Source organism: Ptychodera flava, chromosome 12, assembly GCF_041260155.1.
Source record: "Ptychodera flava strain L36383 chromosome 12, AS_Pfla_20210202, whole genome shotgun sequence".
In the NCBI taxonomy this organism is placed as follows: Eukaryota; Metazoa; Hemichordata; class Enteropneusta; family Ptychoderidae; genus Ptychodera; species Ptychodera flava.
The window spans coordinates 18,128,085-18,151,059 of record NC_091939.1 but is presented as its reverse complement, the minus strand read 5'-3'; the positions used below and the strand labels follow the sequence as shown (position 1 = coordinate 18,151,059).

General features: G+C 36.9%; 1 protein-coding gene across 6 annotated transcripts in view; it reads right to left on the bottom strand.

Moving 5' to 3' along the window:
• The window catches only part of LOC139145253 (membrane-associated phosphatidylinositol transfer protein 2-like), a 97,601-nt gene that overhangs the window by 23,838 nt on the left and 50,788 nt on the right, over positions 1–22,975 (bottom strand). For 4 of the 6 annotated variants that reach the window (XM_070716284.1, XM_070716289.1, XM_070716285.1 and 1 more), the window contains one exon: positions 6,172–6,308. In XM_070716284.1, the coding sequence (XP_070572385.1) occupies positions 6,172–6,249 (78 nt within the window). In that variant the 5' untranslated portion in view covers positions 6,250–6,308. Of the gene's footprint in view, positions 1–6,171; positions 6,309–22,550; positions 22,680–22,975 lie in introns of those variants that run through there. The other 2 variants (XM_070716287.1, XM_070716290.1) reach the window with 1 other exon arrangement.

The window sequence follows — 22,975 nt, the reverse complement described above, 5'->3', positions numbered from 1 at the left end:
ATCATTATCATTAAAGAAAACAGAAAATATGGTTAATGAAAGCATTTATTCCATTTGGAATAATTATATTATTCTTTATTTAGTTATCAACACCACCAATATTATCATTGTTATCATTATTATTCTCATCATGATAATCATTATTATCATTATCACTATTGCTATTGTTGTTATTGTTTTTGTGCAATCATAACTGAAATATAATAGTGTTGATGAAACATAAAATGTTGGGTATATCCTTCATTCATCAAGGCAGACAATTTGCCCTTTGCAGACGTCAGACATAATGATTTAACATTCACACAACACTCAATGCTGTCTCTCTCTGTCACAGACAAGTTTTAGAATGACACCGACGATGGAACCAGATGTCTGTACTCATTATGAAAACACTTCATAGATTCAACACAGCCTGTGCTAATTGTCTATATCACGGTCACTCTACCCCAGAGTACCTGTCTACATCATGGTTACTCTACCCTAGAGTACCTGTCTACATCATGGTTACTCTACCCCAGAGTAACTGTCTACATCATGGTTACTCTACCCCAGAGTACCTGTCTACATCATGGTTACTCTACCCCAGAGTAACTGTCTACATCATGGTTACTCTACCCCAGAGTAACTGTCTACATCATGGTTACTCTACCCCAGAGTAACTGTCTACATCATGGTTACTCTACCCCAGAGTAACTGTCTACATCATGGTTACTCTACCCCAGAGTAACTGTCTACATCATGGTTACTCTACCCCAGAGTAACTGTCTACATCACGGTACTCTACCCCAGAGTAACTGTCTATATCATGGTCACTCTACCCCAGAGTAACTGTCTATATCATGGTTACTCTACCCCAGAGTACCTGTCTACATCATGGTTACTCTACCCCAGAGTAACTGTCTACATCATGGTTACTCTACCCCAGAGTAACTGTCTACATCATGGTTACTCTACCCCAGAGTAACTGTCTACATCAATCGAGCCAATGCAACTACGGGTACAGCTACCATGAGAATTCCACGTTCAAATGTTCTCGTTTTAAGAAATTAAATATTTATTTTCATAAACGGTAATAAGTCAACTGCAGAATTTGATAATGTCTGTCCCTAGGGTACATGTCAGACATTAACTATTGACTTCTGATCGCAGGGTCAAATGGATCGTGATCAACGTTACCAAAGCTTACAAATGAACATGAGTCATTTGTATATCAATTCAATTATTACCACATTATTGACTTATGGTTTTTATGCCAGCTGTCAAGAAAGGCAGCATTAAACACGAAAGAGTTTATGAGAAGGACAAACAATAAAATCAAATCACTATTATACTAGATAGGGTGAAATTTATGAGAAGTAGCTACCAATGAAAGTACGGTAACGCACACGTACAGCAAATCCAGTGACTCTCTGCATCCGGAGCTAGTAGACTTGTCCACTTTTTGTCCAAATAGAGCTGTTGGTGGTTACAAGTTTGTTTCTGAATAAAGCTGCACATGCGTGACATCGGACACCGCTGATTGAAATGCGGACAGAATTTCTAAGTGTTGCATGCGTGGCTGTTGTGGCAGTTTGGAAATGAGCCGTATGTATTTATGTCATCATTGTAATATAAGCAGTAACTGATATTTTTGTTGTTCTTGAATATACAATTTCCAAAAATGTCACAATCTTAATTTGCTGACAAATATTAAGAACAATGACATAAATTTCAAACACATCTGGGACTGAGAAAAAGTTCATTTTGGAGAGGTGTTTGGTTTGCAAGAGGGTTCTTTTAAAACGGAGCCCTCTGTATATAGGACTGACAACAATGTTCAGCTTAGAAAGGTTTCCAGCAGTGTTCTTTTTAGACAGGTTACATGTAGTACGACATCTGAATGCTCAAGATTTGCTCACAACTAGGACACGAATAGTTGCCTGCTACAGGTAAATGTCACTAGCTTGTTGCTTTACCACAGTGTTACCGTAGATACTTCACCGATTTGCTCACTCATAGTACCTCCCTGATTCCAATTCATACAGACATTTTATAAACCATGGTAGTTGTCACATACACTGACCTACTTATATTTGCTGGTAAACAGTACAAAAATGGTAGCCATAGTACTGCTGGCCAATACCCTGCCACGGATATAACTTCATTCAGTTCATTGCATTTAATTACCTACATTAAGTAGCCTTCCACATATTACTCACTCAGTATTACTTCATGGTTTTAATAACCAGCTACTGTTTGTAGGCTACCTGGGGGTGGGGGTGGGGGATGGGGGGGGGTGAAGGGGAATGGCATTTTGCCTTCTTGGCACAATAAGTACACATATCCCCTCTCTTCGTAATTCTACAACGTTACTTTGTAAGCTGAATTTGCTTATCCAAAGTACCACCCTTACGGAAAATTGAGATCTACATCTAGTCCACATTAGATCTACAGTAGACTTTATTTTAATTGGGCAGTAGATGAACTGCTTCATCTACTTTTGTGCATACTAATGAGGTCATAGTTCAGAGAGTAGATGAAATGTAGACAAAATGTGGATGAAAAATTAGACGAAATTTAGATCTCAGGTAGATGAAATGTAGACAAGATGTAGATCTATTGCTTCGTCTACTTTTGTGCATATTAATCATCAGGTCATAGTTTAGAGAGTAGATAAAATGTAGATGAAAGGCAGACAAGATGTAGATGGAATAAATTACGTATAAGATGTAACTTAGACAAAGAACAAGAAATTAGTGAGGCATGGAGATCTTGCAAAAGTGTTGAAAATGAAAATGTAAGTATGTTAACATGTCAATCAATTTTTAGACTTTAAAAATTGACCGATGGCCATGGTGTAGCACAGGCTAGGGCTGCAGTTCATGATGAGTATCACAATATTGCATATCACAACAACATCCTCTTGATGTAATTTGGTGGCAACTTCACTGAGCACCATGGTATCAATGGACCTTTGCATAACATGAGATATCTCACGCTGGAAAAATCAATCATTCAATGACCGATCATGAGTGGTATTCAGGTCGAAATAGAGAGTAGAACATTGTGCATGCTTAGGCCTACTCAAATTTTTCAAATCTTTCTCAACTGTACATACATGATTAACAGAACAAACTGCATACAAAGCATTTCAGTACATTCAACGACGCTTTATTAAAAAATTTAGAACTGAAATATTCTACATGTTACACAATCAAAATTCATTTGGTCGTGGTATTAAAACCGGCGATCAACAAACCTTCCCTACCTCACGGGCCTACCTTGCAAGTTGCATTACCGCAGTACCAGTAGGACAGCTGTATACTGGCAGTGTAGAGGCACTGCCATCGTCAAGTCAGTCAAGTTATCGATGCCAATTAACCTATGTCTCAATATGATGTAATTCTCGATCGGAACACTTTCTATGCATATCAGAATTGATGTCACATTGTTTCCAAGGTGTACAGATGACGAAAATGTGCTTAAAAAATAAGATTTGTTGAAGTACGAATGATGAGCAGGCTGGCTTCTGTCTCCGATATGCATTGATATGCTGAACCGTTGAAAACATGGCGCCTTCTGATTGCGCATGCGCATAAGGTCAACTCTCACAGTTGACCCGGAAATCGAAGCCAGTTACAAGGTCATTTACTCTAAAAGAGCAAGAGGTGGAGGCTGAAAGGTGGTGGGGAGATCAGTCCATGCGCGAACTCTCCATGAAAATGCAAGAAAATACGTCGCTCAGGTGAAGAAATTACTTAAAGCAGTACTGGTAATTTTTAAAGCTAACTCGTGTTATGCATGTGTACTGAAATGCCATTGCCAAAATAACACTGTAATGTAGTCTTATCTGTTACGTATGTGGCAATGATAACAATGTCAATACAATTATTTGTAAGTTGACTGAGAGATAGGGCCGTGGCTGCTGATTTTCACACGATTCAGAAGTGACTCAATGATACTCAGAAAGTTTTATACGAGGATAGTTTTGATTTTATTTTTTACAATTAAAAGCAGCTGGGATATCAAACAGGTTCGTTTGATTGTTTGTTGGATATGAAGCCGAGGAAATAAAGTTATTAGTTAACAAATAGCTCACTTGCATATTTATGAAGTTTTGTAATTATAGTCACATAACTGGTTAGATGCTACTGTATTGACCCATCTGAAGAAAGTATCAATGAAAACATTGATTTTTTTATTAGATTCACTTTAAAGTCACTTTTTCAAAAATTAATTACTGGATAATCTTTACATTTTAAACTTTACCACAAAATTGTAGTTTGATCCCTGTGATACTTTGCATTTGTGTTCCTCGAGTTAAACAGGAGTGCCTTAGGATGAAAAGAAAATTAATTCACTAATTTCTTCTCTCTTGTTGTACAGTATATATTCAAATGTAAGGTAAAATGTCTTGTCTTTTACTGATGCCTTCTCGCATGGAGCCTGCAGTTTGCCAATCATAGAATTTGAAGGGATTGGATTGTTGGACATAGTATACAGCAAGAAACAGTACATTAGATTAAATGTAGACAAGATGGTGATTTTTGAAGTAGAAGTGGATGAGTCTTTGTGAATTTTGTAGATGAAACTCCCTTAGATTGGATGGTAGATCAGTGTAGATCAAGCGCAGACGAAGTTAGTGCGAAATGTAGACATAGTCATGTCTGGTGTGGACAATATCTGTAGACAAAGCTTCATGTAGACAAACTGCTGTGGCTGTTCATCTACAAAACCCTGATGTAGATCTACATAAAGTCTACTGCAGACGGTCCGTAGATCTACTCTCATCTACTGTGGACATAGGTTTTCCGTAAGGGCATGCACCACATACAATGTAAAAAGTCTAAATAACAAATTATGGTTTGTTACTGCTACATCTTACTGTGTTGCAAAATCTACTGAATAAATTAAGTTCAATGCTTACAAACTGTAATCTTCAGTATTAAAACATTCCTGAAATAAAATATACTTTTTCTACAGAAAGGTCAACGAGTTTATTTTCAAGTTGTGTAGCTCTCTAGGGATTGATGCGCATGCCAATATGTTTGTTTTACAATGCATTAAACCATAGACCCTGGAGAAACTTTTCTCCGCAGTCTATGATTAAACTTACATCTTTTAACCATGTGCTCAAAACTTGGTGATTGCTATATAAGGTTAGTTTTACCGCCTTAGTTTAGAATAAAACCCATCGTTATCAATGGCGATTGTGGACCTGTTTACAGGGAATCAGGAACTAACACGTTAAGGGCTATACTTTCACCGAGAAATAACCTCTCCAGATTATTTAGATAGAAGTTAGCATATTTCTAGAGTGTTTGACACATTTTAACATGAATTACACATTTCGCTGTTCAAGCAAACCAGTGAGATTAGTGATAAACACTCTCCTTTGCATGGCAAGTGTAAAGTACGCGTAAATTTAGGGTTTCCAGTTTGATTTAAGATTGTAAGAAACCAAAGGCGATTGGAGAGAGTTAAAAATATTAATGCCATGGGATGGAAAAAGTTTTCATTATTAAACAGGATTCAGTAGTATCAATATGTGAATTCCTCAGAGCTCACAGACTCCAGAATCTTAACAAATTAATGTCAAAACTGTCAGACTCTGAGCGCCACATAATGCATCCTATGGTAAGCAGGGTATGCTATGCCGCATCTACAATAAATGGTCAAAGGTCAGCTATATTCTGAATACATGAGAATTCCGTGAATGGATAACATTATGCATTAAATGATCTTTCCGATTGACCGAAGAATTGGTAGACTTAATTTTCATGGGTATGAAATGGTGACATGCACACTATAATAATTCTGTGTGAGAAATCAGCAAGTTCTCTGTCAGTCTGAAAACATATCTCTAACTCACTAGGAATTACTTGTTTTGGGTTAATACTTGATAAATTTTGCTGTGTACTTTGAATTGCCTTATTCCCGTGGGGTGCTTCAGGGACAAGTACGATTAAGCTCTTTCTTTCAATTCACCAGATTCTGTCCTGTTCTGGGCTTGCCACGATAAATAATGCAGTTCACACACGTTCCTAATTGCAGGAAATAGGAATGTCAAACAGCCGCGTAGGCTCGAACACATTGGTGATTTGCCGGCTCCCAGAGTGCTGGATACTGTACGCCGGATACTGTGTTTTCCGTGTGTGATGACCGCTATAAAACTTGGAACGAAGAACTAACCTGGATCATGTAAAGTTGAGCTATCCGATACTCTTCCACACTCATTGGCAGAGCGATGCGGTATTCTTTGGTAATCATCTTGTCACTATCAGGCTGGTGATACTCACATCAATGGTTAATACGTCCAACCTCTGAATCTGTAACATAACACAGATCATCCAGATATATATGTTAATACTTTTGATGACTTTTCTATGCAAAATGTGATCATAAAATATCTTTTGCATGGTATCGACTTCTGAGTATTGGAGAGATAAATATATATATATACAGAGTTAAAACTAGAAGTTATTTACATGGAAATTATTGAAGTGCACTGCAACTGGCCATTTACGGGAGACCAGCCACGCACTCAATTACTCCACAATGTGCGGAAATCATGACGACTGAAAATCTGACATTTTGCTGATAGCTTAATGGTGCAATCATGCACGTCAAAAAATCTGCACAGAGCGGCTATTTGGTAGGTCACATGATTGGCAATACATAATTCATGAAGTTTCTGGATTTAAAGGCCATGGAAACCCAGATTTCATTTCTGTCCGGTTGGTTGGCTGGTTAGTTGGTTGCCAAGGATACAAGTAAGAAAAACATGAAAATAGCAAAGAATGTTGCAGAGGTCAAATCATCTTTGTAGGTACATTATTTAGTATACAACAAAAACCTATTTTAATAACTTTTCAGCAATAAGCAGTATATTCCTTTGAAATAGAAAATATGAAATATGCATCAAAGATGCCAGTCTCTATAAAACTGTATTGCCTCAGTAGGAACTTGGGTGTTTGGTAGAGACAAACAGTAATTTACATATCATTTTGCATAATTACATAAATTATGCTAATCAGGTAATATGTTTGTCATATTACCAATAGGTGCTGCAATTTCACCATAGGAAAATCATACTTAGAGAAAAAAATTCATTCATAAAAGAAATACAAGTGAATGCATGGACCCTAGACAATTTTCATTTCCTTATAACGTCTGGTCAACTGTCAGGGTGTCTGAAATACAACAACTCTCTTGCATTTACTGGCTCTAAGCAGCATTTCACATGCACACACGACTTACACTTACAACAGCCAACAGCAAAATCAGCAAGTATGCTATTATTCCTGGCAACAAAATGAACATGCCAGTGGTCTCCCACATAAATTCAATGTACTTTATACGATCTGGAATACTGCAGTCAGGCAATCATCATATATTACATCACATGAAAACTCATTAACCACTGAGTCTGGAAAATGACTTGAAGAAATATTAAGATACCCAGTGGATCTCATTTAATTTAAAATAAGAAATCACATTTTTTAATGTGAGAAACAGTATATATAGCACCTCGATTAGTATCAAGCTGGTCATTTTAAACTCTAACAATCAGATAACAGCTCAGATCCTAGAGAAAAACAAGGGTCTATGATACTGGGTATACAAGAAAAAATTGAAGAGATACAAATCTTCTTTGTGGGTAAAAAGTTATCATAGTCAGATTGTAGCATCGAACAACAAAAGAGTAAAAAGTGCTGTGAAACTGTTAATATTACCCTAAAATGTGTAAAAAAAGTTAACTTAAAAAAATGTATGGGCAAATCCAAAACTGAAAACTTGACAGTTTGTTTGAAACTTAAAAATGATCATCTTAAATCACATTTTTCCCTCCTGGAAATATTCAATGTTTGTATGATTCCTGATTCATTGTGAAAAAGATAACCACAAAACTAAATTGGTTCTGTTCTAAAATTATCAAGAAGATGTGACATGTGACATTTTGCACATGGTGAGTTTTTCTTTCAACGGTAAACTACACAAGTGTACAGTATGTATAGTCCCTTTAATGAGAATATCATTTCTTGTGTACCTGTCCTGTTGTTTAATAGAATTACACATAGTGTAGGGGAAAACACATTATCCGCCTATTTTCACATTTTCTTTAGTTCATACAGCAGTGCAAATTTTCCAAATACCACCTAGTATTAAATGCTATGATTAGCAAATGCATATGCCAGCGTACGTAATCAAGCAGGTCAGTGTACTTGCAAAGTATACTGCACATCAATATTACTAGTGGATCATCAAGTCAGGTAATGTCACACATACTGATTTGCAGGTACTGACTTGAATATCAAAACATGGCCCCATCTTGCGGCAACCAACTGTCTTGCTCTGCAGCATGTTGTTGCTATCAAAAATTTCAAATTTTTTTTTACTTTTTTACTTCCATTTTTATTTTTGACATAAGAAAATCAAAATAAATTCTTCATTTACATGTATGTATGCTTCTACACTGAGGCAAAGTCACAGCCTTTAGACACGTTTAGTGTAATTCTTTTTTTTCTGATTCACAGAACAGAAGGAGGATAGGAGAAGGGCTTTCTTCAGCGACTCAAATGTACTCAATCAGGTGGCTTAATTCTGTTGTGTTTCTAATCCTGAATCTACTGGTGGGTGGAACACAAAAATAGAGTTGTAGGTGTCTGTAAGATACCACAAGTAGGAAAGATTCGTTAAGACATCAGAATTCCACCATTAATCCACAAAAACGTTATTTGTTAAAAATGTGACAAGATTTTTTTTTAAATTACACCTACAGGAACAGAAGTTTGGTTCTTTGTGGGCACTGATGTTGTTATTGAAATTAAAAAAAAACATTACATGTCAAAAGATAGTACAACCACAAGTTACAGTAATGTAGGAGGTAGACCAAAGACAAAATTTGTCTGAGTTTCTGTTGGCAGCGCCAAATGTCAAACGTACATCACTATTTTGAGGTAAAAATGGTTGTTTTGACCCCTAATGAAGTTCAAAAATGAAGTTTTCCCAGATTGCACATTGCCATTGAGTGTCTTTACATACTTGAGGTAATCATTCGTCATACCACTGGCCACAAATTCTGACAGCAAATGAGTGACAACAACCATCCATTTGTTCTCACATGTGTGTCAATGCATCTGCCTTGATGGTCTCCGTAATCCCTTCATGGCTATAAAGTGATGCCTTTGTGCTCAGAACTGAGACAGCTTGTCTGTAGTGAATGTTTTATTCAACACAAATACTGTACACCATCGACACCCTACAGTTTTGAAACACATAACTCAAGTAATTGTATTTTAATATTTCACAGAATTTCTCATCTCGCACAATTCTATTTGCTGACTCCACATGTCTTGTGCCCTGAAATAACATCATTGATATCATAGGGAACACATTACTATTGGCTGCTTCTGATTGGTCAAACAGGAAACTGAGCTGATTTATGATTGGTCAATCATAAATGCCAGTTGTTGCTATTAGTCAAATATAATTCTATGTTTACTGCACTATTGAAGATGAAGACTTTTATAAACTAACCAGTGCATGGTTCATAACATTGTCAGTTTGGATTAAACTAAGCATTCAATAAAAGAATATCAATCATGCCAGCTTGGACAAGTGTGATGTCATGACTTTGTGTATTATGTATGTAAAGCAACTTTAGCTTATTTATTCTGATTGGAGGATACAGAAACCTAAAAATCACTCTATAAAATACAATTTCCAGAAACAGTAAAGATAACATCACTATCTTCTATTTAGGTGTATATATAAATCTATTATAGATCTGCATACGATGAAAAAAGTACTACACTTTCCATTGATGAACTGACAGGTAGGGTTCTGCCTAAAATCTGAGTCTCTTTTTAATATTGGATGAAGAAAACCCTGTGATGTTTTGAATACAATATGAACATCAAGAACAAGGTCAAGGTTCATATGTATGAGAAGATGATGGTATTTCAGAATTGTTCTGATTTCTGGTCTACAGATTTGTTGGTAAAATAGTAATTATGCTTAAAGAAATATGTCTTCAGACAGCTACTGCTCTTTTTTTAATTGGTCCTTTGCATTGATGAAATTGATTACAGGTATTGATAAAGCAATGCAGACATGTTGTGTCATTTGGAAAAAAATTATATGAATGATATGAAATATTTTATATGAAAATATGAAGCATTAAACTATTACCAGAAGAAAGGTATTCTTCAGATGAAGCTCTCAATTGGTGACAAAATGCAGTTTGATCACTGATTGGTTACACAAAATGCCGTTAAGTCACTGGTTGGTTTGATAAAATGTTGCTTGGTCACTGATTGGTTAGAGAAAACACTGCTCAGTGACTGATTGGTTGTATACAATGGTGTTAAGTCACTGATAGGTTGGACAAAATGCTGTGAGTCTCTGATTGGTCAGATAAAATGTTGTCCATTGACCAGTTATTGATTTGTTAGATAACATGCCGTTCAGAACTGTCACCTGACTGTACAGGTTAAAAACTAATGAAAATTGACAATGATATAGCCAGTAAATATAGGTATGCATGTACAACCTCAGCTTCTGCAAACAAAACTCTATCAATTGTTTTTAATTCTGACAAATATCTGTCCCTGGATATCAAAAACAGAACTGTGACATTTAACATCAGCCCTACATGTCAAATTTTCTGACAGATAAAAATTCACAGCAAGTATGATCCAAACATGTGTGTGTTTGAGTGAATCTAAAAAACATCAGGACAGAATCACACACTGTATTCCAGGGTGCCACGCAGATTTTTTTAAACTCTGGGGATATCATATACATCATGACTTAATGGCACTGTGGAATGAAAGAAACAGCATTGGCAAACTCTGTAATTGAATTGACTTAAACTTGATTTTTTTAACATGGCAGAACAAAGCCTATACTGTGATTATAGTTTCGAGTTTGACATACGAAATGAGCAAACAGGCTTTGAGGGGAGACATTGCAAGTATGACATTCCTTGACGTGCACTTTGCTAGTCACCAGGTGAGAAATTTTCACCTGAAAATAGCGTCAAATGCTAATAGTCAGGCATGGTTGCAAATGACGTCATTGTTCTCTCATTAATATGCAAAAATAAACATTTATTCATAAATTTGGTTTACAGTTTTAGAAATGACATATGCAAGAAAGGCAAAAATACAACATAATGGGAGACATAATGCTAATGTTACAATGAACATTAAAGAAGACATACTGATGGGGCAGACTACAAGCTACAACAACAGCCACGCAGGCAGCACTGACCAAATTTGTCCATATTTCTAGCAACTATATTTAGTAACAAACCTGCGACTGCAAACAGCCATATACAAAATGCAAAGTTTCTCCAAAATCATGATAAAAGATCATTTGCTTCTGCGGTTTTGCCTTGCGATATTATTTTCATTCAATAAGACAGATAACGACTGCTCAGCATTGTGGGTAAAAAGTTTGACCTGTTTTGAAGATTGAGACAAATAGCATAGATATCGCAGACGGCGAGACAAAATGCGATGAGCACATGAATTTATCTTTAAAAGGGTTCAAAAGTTTGTATATAAGAACGAGTACAAAAATCCTAAGCTGATGCAATAGCATTTAACTATCAGAAGTTACATCAAACTGCAATTACTTTTAAAACATTTTCTTTCTGATATCATGTACAGGGCATCACTCTCACTGTCTAGCAAAACATTAAAATCTCTAATACTGCTTGTCAACGAGGGACCAAGTCAGAAAACACACAGTCTCTCTGGGATAAGAATATGACTGAGATAGTCAGAAACAGTAATCTGTGTGTGGAAAGATTACAGCATTTATCATTGAGTTGGGAAAGGCAAGGAAGAGTTTGATTCAAAGAGCTAGTCTGTGAATAGTGCCCATACCTACCAGTAAAATGCTCAACAAGGCAGTTACAACTTTCATGAACTGCCATGGTAGTGTAACTGTGATTCTCAATTTACCTCTTTTAAATGTTTTTGTTTTAGATATCAAACATAGTTTCTTGGTCCACTTCACAACATATGGGAAATACCCAGTACTTGTCTAGTCTAAGAGGTCTGTACATCCATATAAGGTGCTCTGTTATCACTGTGAAATCAGTTAATTTCTCCATAGAGTAGAATTCAGTGTACCTGACATATGCACACACTGTGTTGACAATGACAAACCAACACTGGGTTTTCCCAACATCCTTTAGGTATGAGTGCAATTTTAATGTGGAAATTTTGTCACAATTTGAATAAATCTGAAAGAAGCAATTTATAGGAAGTTACAAACCAAAACTGAAAGCTGTCAAAGAAAGCTGTATAAGAAAATAGGATGATTGACAATAAATGATTATGCAAAACTGAATAAGTTTATCTTTCAAAACCTTTTTCAAAACCTGAAATTTTTGGACAATTTCGAGAAATCTGATATGGGCATCTTTAACCCTTTTCCTGCCGAGCGCCCTTGTCCGTTATCCTGCCAAGTCAGTAGAAAACCGCCCCATAATATGTGCCTGCAAAAGATTGGCTCTCCTGCATGTTATCCTGCCAGGCATTTTGGCAGAAATCGCCCATTTTCAGGGTTGTTTTAGCCGTACTTATACGTGTTAGACTTCGATAATTTCTACATGCCCGTAGACAGGGGAAGGAGCTCAAGGGTTACTGCAGAAAAAAAATTGAGGTCACCGGCTTTGTTTGCCCCTGGGAGTGCGTCATTTTATTGCCGTTTCATGTTTATTTATTCGGAAATAAACTCCTTCAGTATTACGCACGTCCGCTAGGCACAAACATCACCTCACTCGTCTGTTAGTCAGAGACCCTGAGGGTCGTGCTAGGGGTGCGGCAGCACCGGCAAACCTGTCCTGTTTCCCCAGGGTAGGGTCAATTGAATACGTACCTTCAACGACTTGGCAGTGTAGCACCAAAATTACGTTTTTGCCGTTGTATTAACGACATGGCTGAGCCATTGAAGCACAGCTCCACGTAGTTTAGCCAGCTCAGTTGGGAGTTGGTTTATGAGTGTTACCGTTCATTACTGACTTAATCGAGTGGTCCTCAGTCAGGTACGGGTTTGTACCGACATGGCTTGGGCTGCAGCTAACCAGTGATAACCAGTCACTACACCCAAGTCTTCAGTTCACTTTTGCGATGCACGGGTGCAACGCAATATGCTTCCATTGTTCTAGCCATCGACGTGTCCACATGCCTGGCAGCCATATTGTACTGCTAGCTGGTTTGCATAACAAAAGCAGTCCCTGCTAACTGCAGGCTGTATCCCCGTAGCATTGACCTTATGTCACCTTTTGAATTCTCTGTACGCAAACAGCGTACGTAGTTACCAATGCGTCGGCAAGAGGATACGTTTGCCTGCAAACCAGAGCCAATACTTCGGACGATGGAATAAATAAAAACTCCAAAGCGACGTCCATTGAATGGCACGGCCAAGGCGGTGAAAGACGTTGCCTGGCTTGAACTTGCAGAGCTGAAGCCCAGCTTAGTACGTCGGACACCAGTTTGTAATGGTATTTCCGAGTCATTCATATCCGTTCCATCGGAGGAACAAGTCGAGCCGTCCCGTCAAAAATACGTTCTCATTTTCAGTCACGCACAACTGAATAAGTGACTTTCGTCTCGCACCATCGGCATATCTGCCAAGTCGTTTGCAAGAGGTAGCCTTCTAGATTAGCATTGCCGAGTTGGTCAAGTTCGGCAGCAATCTCTATAGTGCCAGGCAGCCAAGTACGTCCAACTCTGCCAGAAAACGTCACCATGCTATCCTGCCAAGTCCGCTAAAAAGCGGTAAAAAAAACCCAGCCCCCCTCGGGTGTGGGGGACTGGCGGACAGGTTTCTGCACCTTTCCCTGTCTATCGACTCCCTGCGAACCCATTTCGAGGGGAAAAGGCGTTCCTTGTCAGAAAACCTCTCCTCGGATGACCCCTAAACGCACAGGGGATAGCCAAACGTAGTGCCGTCGACTTGGCAGGAAAGGGGGTACCAAAAAAGGGCCCGATTTCCACCGGGTTGGGAGAATAACGGTCACCAGTGCTTAGATTCTGGCTACACCGAATTTCAAGCGGATTTTCACCGACTTGGCAGGAAAAGGGTTAATATGGTAGTTGTGTATGTAGCAAATTGTCCAGCAGTTCATAAGTAGAAGAACCAGAAGTTTTCAATATGTGAAAGTGTGACATAAGAAAGTAATGGACAGACATCAAGTTAAAAGGTTCAATGTCTCTCACAACAGAGCTAATAGAAAATTTATGAATGAAAATCGAAATTTGCAATTTTCAAGGGATATTTTCATTGAGATTTGTTGCATTTCTGAGCAAATTCACAAAATTATATTTTTGAATATATTTTTGTCATTTTTGGTCCAATTATTTTCTGTCCAGAAACGCCTTGAGTAGAGTTTCAATTTCCTTTGGAAACCCTTGTAATGTTGGAATTTAGATGCATTAAAAATTAAAATTATGATAAAAATTAAAACATTGTCAAGAACACTTTTGTCATTTATGGTCGACGAAACATCTCATCAACAGCTTGCCCGATTGCTTTGAAATTTGGTTTGCAGTTTCCTAAAAGGATGTGTTCACTCACATATTAGTTGAAATTTTAATGAAATTGCTTTTATCGGCATTGTATTTTTAAGGATAATTTTGTGTGTTGTGGTCCCACAATTGCCAAATCAGAAACACCAGAAAAATTTGAAACAGCTTTCAGCTCTTTTTTGAAGTAGAGTTCTTACACAGAACACCAACTGTGAACAGTATTTTTCCTTTTAAATTACTCAGTAGTACAAGACTTGTGCTGGGCACCATGTAAAAATGTTTGTTGTGCGGAAATTCTCAAGTGCTGGAGTGATCGTTTTAATGTTCTGGTAGAAGTCACACAAACATTTATCAATGTTGGTAAAATGGGAACTGGTTATTGACACTATTTTTAAATTCGAGAATCCCATGAGATCATCAAAAGTTCCACCTATGCTCTATCTGTGAGAATACAAGCTGTAGCGAACCATACTGGGCGAGCATATATTTTTCAGAAGGTCTGTTCCCCTCTGCTCTAAAATAGAAAATTCTTCACCATCCCAATTTGTTGATTATAAACATTTCTTATGTGAGAAGTTTAACATGGCAGCATAGAAAGCTGCCATCGTGAGACAGGTCATGCAATATGCATACTTCAAGTGTTGAGGTCAGCCGGTCCAGGAATACCTGACTGATACAAAGAGACAGCTGGTGAAAATGTCAGGGGAGATGAGAGCGCTGTCGACCTTCTGTTAAAAGACAAGAATGACTAAAGCCTGCATTTACACAGGGCTTATGTGAATATGCAAAGACGGGACATTCAGAAGAGCTTTCACATAAAACGCTAATACTCAAATCTACTGACGACGGGGAGAAAAAAACTGACTTTTCTAAGCTGCTCTGACAACTTCATGACAACTATCTATCATATGTTATAATCAGTCCTGATTAAAATAGCCAAGATATTTTATCTCGGCGTTAAATTTATGCACGCATCCATCTCTTCGATGACAGTCCTGTCGTTAATAGGTAATTTTGTCTTCTTAATTGCAATCTGAATCCATAACTTCTGCCCCCAAGAAAAGCTTCAAATGCCACGTTTCTTTTTTTAAAAACGCGTTTCAAATGTTCAATTGAGAGTAACAATCTTTCATTTTGTATGTGTATTGACAAGAGTGATAAGCGACGGTTAGAAAGGGTCTATGGAATATGCCATACTGATTTGCACCTTCAGCGTTAATTGCTGCTAAGATAACACTAAAGAGCGTTCAATCCCTATATTTTCCCTTTGTATTCCTTTCAATCAATCACTTTATCCCATTGTCCTTCTTTGGTTTTCCAGACTAATATCATATCCATTGTAATGCATTCTCCATTCACACAGTTTGATGTAGATATCTCTTTTCACATTCACGCGATATGAAAGGACAAGAAAACTCATAACCAGTTTTCCATTCATCTCATTTCACCGCTGAAAATTGCCCTTCAAAGAAACGTCAAATTGCTGTCATCGACGTTAATTTTAGAGAGATATGAAACAGAGCATTATAACTTATTCTTAAATCTCCTATCATATTTTTTCCGCTGAGAAAGAGGGTGGGATGGTGTGTTGATTGAAAAATTGTCATGCCGATATTTCAGCAGCCGGGTAATATAGCTACCCTTTGGGGGATTATCCGAGCTTTATCTTTTTGCCACTCAAAGGCTGCAGGTCAGCCGTTACCATGGCGATGCTTTGTCATACAAGTAAGCTAATAGATTTGAAGGGCAGATGTATCAGTGTTCACACCGTCAATTGGCAACCTAGAATTTGTTCAAGCAAATACAAAGTGATTTCACATGGACTGAAAAAAAATGCAAAAAGCTGATTTTTCGATTGTTGCTTTTTCTACATCATCTGTTGCTCTGCGGCTGATATTATTTTCTTTGATGTCTGAAAGTAAAGACTGAAATGAGTGTCAGGTGGTCAATATGTTTTCAAATGTCTCACCGTCAGATGGCCTGGATTGGCTGCAATTGTCTTATTTAATAGCTACATGTATAAAGAGCCAGAAATGCACATACGACTATATAGTGTTATGATCTCAAAGACTTTCTTTTGCATTAAATAAAAGCTTCAAATTAATAAAATAGTTTTTTTCTGAATACCGCTGACACGATGCATTTTAATTTGGCATGTAAAATGACTATTTGCCAACACACTACCTCTCATGCTACAAGAGGTACCAGTATTTACAATATAATTGTTCTTCTGGAATGACGACAATTTTTGGGAGAAAGTGATAGATAGATAAACTGTTCTACAAAACAGTACTAATGATCAAGGAAGATTGCAGTAATAACCGTGGTATGATAATTACCCAATTTCATGAAATATTAATGTATCACCTGATTGGATGCAGAAAAGATACCCTCAGTGTCAATTTGCAAATATCAATCCATCATCACTAAATGGCTTTCCATATTTAAATGCAGACACGGGCATCCTTAAAAACATACAGCAAAGCATCTCGGATAAATAACCATTTCCAATTATTTCATCTCGCCAACTTTTGGAAAGGAATTTCTCTTTTCACTTATGAATAGTTTTGATGTTCTCTTGATCATGTGGGGGCAGGGGTCAAATTGCATGACATGACCTCAATTGACCCAAGCCTTCAAATGTGTACCAGAAACCAGTCCAGACAGCAGATGGTTTTGCAGGCACATAGCTGATTAAGACTGTGTAGTGCACGTTTTTCTTTGTAATGCTTACTAGGTCTGGAATTCATCTAGATTACTGTCTCAATTACATATGATGCTGACGCACTGTTCATATGAAATACAACCTCACTTCTATTTTGTGTCATTATATTTATTCTTTAGAAAAAAATCAATACACTTACGCTCACCATTGCTTAGTACAAAAGTGCCTGGGCTGTTTCTCAACATTCTTCGTGTTTGCTTTCTTTTCTACGCAAAAAATTCTCGCATTTCTTTCCAATTATTTGCCTTTCCTCAATAATTTGTTTCAACACAAAAACACACCCATCAGAGCTTCCGTATTTGGCTATAGAATCACAATCCTAAAAATTTTCACTTTCACAATATCATTGGATAAAACCCTGAATCTCCACAAATCCCTGAACCTAAAGAGACTCTGGTCTTCTTGTTGAACAAAATGTGGTTAACATGAACTTGACAAGAAAGATAGCGTCAAAAGGTGAGTTTGCTTCAACGAATTGATCAGAATAATTATACAGATCTGCTGGGATATCATCATGACAGACTAGTAGAAGACGTGGGTTCGTTTTTTCATTAAAGTAACGACTACCTGCCTAAATCCATAATATACCGTTGATAATCCTCCGCAGGCGTGTCATCCTTTTCAAATTACTTTCAATTTTATGGCAAGGATGTGCACCTGGGGTAATGAAATTTTGTTTTCTGAAAATCCCAAATCTTCATGTAACATCCACTGATTCACCAATTTGTCTTGTTTCATGGTGAACAACAAAAGTTTTGATGGGTTTTTGATTTATTGCTGTTCATTATATGGACCTCAAAAAAGCCCACCTGTGAATTTGCCAGTCTACGATTCAAATCTCACGGGCAGGAATAAAAACAACTGAAAAATCTCCCCACTGCTGCAGGACAAACACAGCCTGAAGCTAATCCAACATTAATTTCACTTCGCAATAGGAGACTGTACTTTCAATATTGTTTCTCATGCCTTCAGCACGGCCTACATGATGTCAAGAGCTAAAATTTATGAACCTCTTTCATTTTTTCCAGTGAAAATGTGTCATACCTGATACGGAAGAGGTCACTCTGTGATAAATTTCAGTGCACAATAAAGATTCTGCCAATATTACCGTTCCATGAACAGGGAACATAACTGTCAATTTTTTTATCATTTCAGGTTCAGTTGTCAATCATCATAAGCGTAAAATTAATCAGGATATCACACTATCACTACGACAGGTCATAAATTTATTACAGATTTTCTCTTTATCTGCTAGTTGTATGCTGCCGTTCTCGTAGCGTATTTACCGGGGATATATGCAGAACCAGACGCCCAGGCCCTTCTGCTATTGGGGTCATTACACATGAAGACATGCACACCCACGCACACAAACAAATTTCATAAATTATAGATATGGACAACAAACTAAAGGCTTACAGCGCTATCCGTCTTCAGCAATTTCACTATTAATCAATATTTTTCCAACAAAATATGCATGATTGTAGCCAGTAATGTCAAAATTATCAGTAGCATATTTGTCTTTTCCTTAGAGCTGTATCTTGTCTTTACTATCAGAGGGGAAATTACGAACTATGACAGATGGGAAGCTATAAGAAATAAAATTGTTAATCTGCTGAGTTTCATTAGAAAAACAAATAAAATGCAATATAATGCTGCATGTAGGATATTTCCATATTGTACAAAATAAGTGCTCAGTTGGGAATTTTTCAGCAAAATAATGTATAATAGCTATAAAATTAGATGATAAAAGTTGAAATTTTTGCAAGATAATTCTGGATGACAGTTCTATGAATTCATGATTCATTTAGTCCTTTGATGCTGTTCAGCTAGTGTGGACTCGCTCTGTGCTTTCTAAAATCAACTTTTTTGCTGTCTTGTCCTCTACCTTAACACAGAAACTAACCATCAGCTTTGACAGTCCACAGCTAGCAATCACTCGTCATTTTCATTTCAGTTTGAAATGAGATGTATTGTAGAACATCTTTATCTAAAAAAAAAAATTTCGGAATAAAAATGCAATATGCATGACAGATGGAACCTTGGAAAATTTAAAAGAGAGAGTGATTTACATTCAGGAATAACAACAAGCTTTTGACTGTCGGTAAACCCTAATGTCACGATTTTATCGGTAGCACAGTAAAAAATAGTTATACAAAGACATCAAAAAATTGGTAACAGATGGGAATGCTTTCATTATGAGAGTAAAATCTGTGTGGGCTAGGTAGATTTATTGTTAATACTGTCTGGTCTATTGTAATTTTACATTTCAGTAATTTGCGTCATCTTTCTGTGTTATGAAAAGCACCCCGACTGGTTTTTGTAATTTCACTCAACCAACAAACTGAATGTCACTGCCAAAGAAAGACGTATCGTATCAGTCAAAGTACACCAATCAACATTCAAGCAGATGAAGACATCGCTAATAATCAAACTCTGTCTTGATGTTTGATAAAGATGGTAGACAGCTTATCAGAGCTCAAAAATTAGGATGTATACCAGGTAAATGTATTGATATTGCCTATTTTACATTATGTGCATTGTATAGCAGCTATATTTCAAGTATGCATATATTTGTACTAATATGATGATTATGTAAAAATGAACATTTTCATATGATGATCACTTCTGAATTTTCATCAATGATAGAGTGACTGCATGCATGAATTTACCACTCTGTGGCAAGTGACCAGTGTAGCTTCTATAACGATAACTCATACTTATTGTATTGGGAACAGGTATTAAGAACACTCTCTTCCGGCCTTTGCTGTGCCGTCTCTAACACAGAGAAAAATGTCAACAAACCATGTTGATTTGCTAAGTACATCAAGTTCAACATTGTGTTCATGTCAAATAGAAAAGAAATCCTTGATACACAAACACTGCCAATAACGGGTTATTGAAAACGCTCATTACATCTTCTACGCCATGGGATGTCCCCAAACGTGAAACTTTGAAAGACTTTCATGCCTCAAGGACACCTAAAATTATCTTTTTGTGCATTTGTGAAATCACCAAAGAAGGATAAAGCCAAATTTTAGGCCTTCAAACAATTAAACAAAATGTATTAAACTATCAAATGACTGTAACTGTCCATGGAAAATAATCATTTCTATTGCACAGTTAATTATTTTTTTATTGACAATGGAAGGATACATCTGCTAATAATTATCACAACATCAATATCAATTACACAGTCAGCAAACATGTTCTCAATGACATGAATAAATTTCTGTTATCAGCAGGAAGTGTATTATTTATGACAAATATTCATGCTAAACTAGTTTGATTGGTTCCATTGATTCCATTCCCTGGCTTTAAACAGTCTCATTCTCATGAGGAGAGGACTTGAACCTCATTGATGAAAGTTGAGTGATCATTATAAAATTGATCTTGAACTTCTATCACTCATGGCTAAAACTTCTAGGAGGACTTTATATAGAAAGCATTATGTCACAGTATGTCAAAGTATGAATATTTTTATTATTTATCAAATATATTTAATGTTTGTGTTGTACGTCTACCTTATGCCTCGATGTATACTTTTGTTTTAAGTTGTCCTATTGTCAATGTGTACATGTAGTTAATACACAAACACTAAGTGTTGGAACATCTACCATCCGGGCAGGATGTTTCTTCACGAGACTTGAGAGAGACATGTACCAAACATGTTCCATAAAAAGACGTGCAGATGCATAAATGAGAAACTGACTGCAGGAATCAGGTTTGAGCACAGTTGTGTACATAAGTATTATGGCATGATGACCTTTGACCTGCTGAGCTACTCAGGTATACTTCATATGAAGACATGTCTGATTAAATTAGCTCATTTGCTTTGCAAGGTGGAACACACCTGCACAACACAAATATCTACCGTAGTTTTGTTGACACCCACCTCCCAATAAATAACATTTTTGAAATCAAGATTTAAAATCAGAAGTGGGCATTCAGATTCTAAACCAGGGTTTGACTTAAGATTTCCTACAGTTACTATTTTTCATGTTATCTCTGTGGAAAAAGTAATGTTCTTTTCCACAAAAACAAGAGAGCGAAACTGCATTTGAAAATGTATTTTTCTTTTACATACTGTATATATTTGACTTGAAGTCTTTGGTAATTCACAATACTAGGTTTGCTGAAGATTCTTATTCCTCACACAAAAACATCTAAAATATTTTTGTACATTTATTTTCTTTCCATATATTATCCCTTTGTGATGCACAAGTCAGGAACTGCCATTGACAGATTCATGAGAAAATTTGATTTTTTTAAAGCTGAATGATATAGAACACTTCCATTCAGTGATGTTCTTCCGAAGAGGATAAGGATATGACGTCAAAACTTCACGGCTCGCGTTTCATGTTCTCTCTATGGTTGCGCACTAACAATGTATATGACATAAGAGCCGGCACTTCAACAGACAAAAAGAAATCATTCAGTTTGGTGTGGAGAAGCTATTCATAATGCATAAACTGCCCTCAAGAATTCAAAAACTACTAATCGGGGAGTGTATATTTACCCTTCATCCTCAGAATCTTCAAATTTGCCATATCCGCCGACTAATTCAACAAAATATCAACAGCCTTGAAAAACACCTCTTGAAAGTTTACCGACACACTCACACATACATTAACAATTTCATTTGTAAGGCAATTGCTCTGGTTATTTTTTGTTTTTTCTATTATTTCTGCAACACAGGATTTATCAACATCGGCTGGCGATAATTCTGTGTTATATTTGTGTAAACCTGATCAGTCTGCATCTGGGGAATTTATTTGCAAATTATTTTGCGCAACTGACCATGCCATTTATTGTGAATACCACATTACATCCAATGTGTAAACAGTGACCGTGTCAATGAGTTTGTATAGTATCCTACAGTGTTATTATTATGATTGTTGGATACATGTGTATATTATGCTGTATGATACTCTCACTTTTGTATCAAAATACAACCATTGCAAAAATGAGGTTTTAGCTGAAGAGAACTTACTGCTTCATTCACTGTGTTCACCCATGCTTTGCAAGTGTGGCACATAACCCTTATAACCTATGGGAAGCTGACAAGTATGTGGAATCCATGTGTCCTGGTTTCAATCTGTGATAACTCTTCTCAACAAAAAATCGTGATTCTAAACGATGACAGAATTAAGACTTGGTGCTGTTACTGCAACATCATCTACATCAAGAACGCATCAATTATACGAAACAAATGTTCTTCCTGACCCCGGCACACATAACTAACCACCAAACAGTCCCCCTGGTGCAGAGGCTGTGAAAATAATGATTTCTGACGTTACCTTTTTCGTAGCATACGAAATGTCACCAGATGTCGGCATAAACTTCCATGACAAGCTTCTATTGCAGAGCAAACTGAGGCTCTTGTTGATGTAATGATCAACGGCACTGATGTACATCCACCCACGCACAAATTACAACTACAGACACTTGGCACGGGTCCAACGATTTAACTTGCCCTCGATGTTTTCATATAGTACGTCCCCATTACTTTAAATTCTTGAGGTTCTCCCACCACAAAAGCCTACAGCATACAGCTAGGCTAGACTTCACCGAAGTTGACGTGGAAAAATTGCCAACAGGATTGGACTATTATATGGAATTACTGTTGACTGCTTGTCCACAAAACTGCATTTTGCAATCTCTTTTATTCATGATTTCTGTACGCAAATCTAGTCACTTACACATGTGTGTAAACAGTCATCAC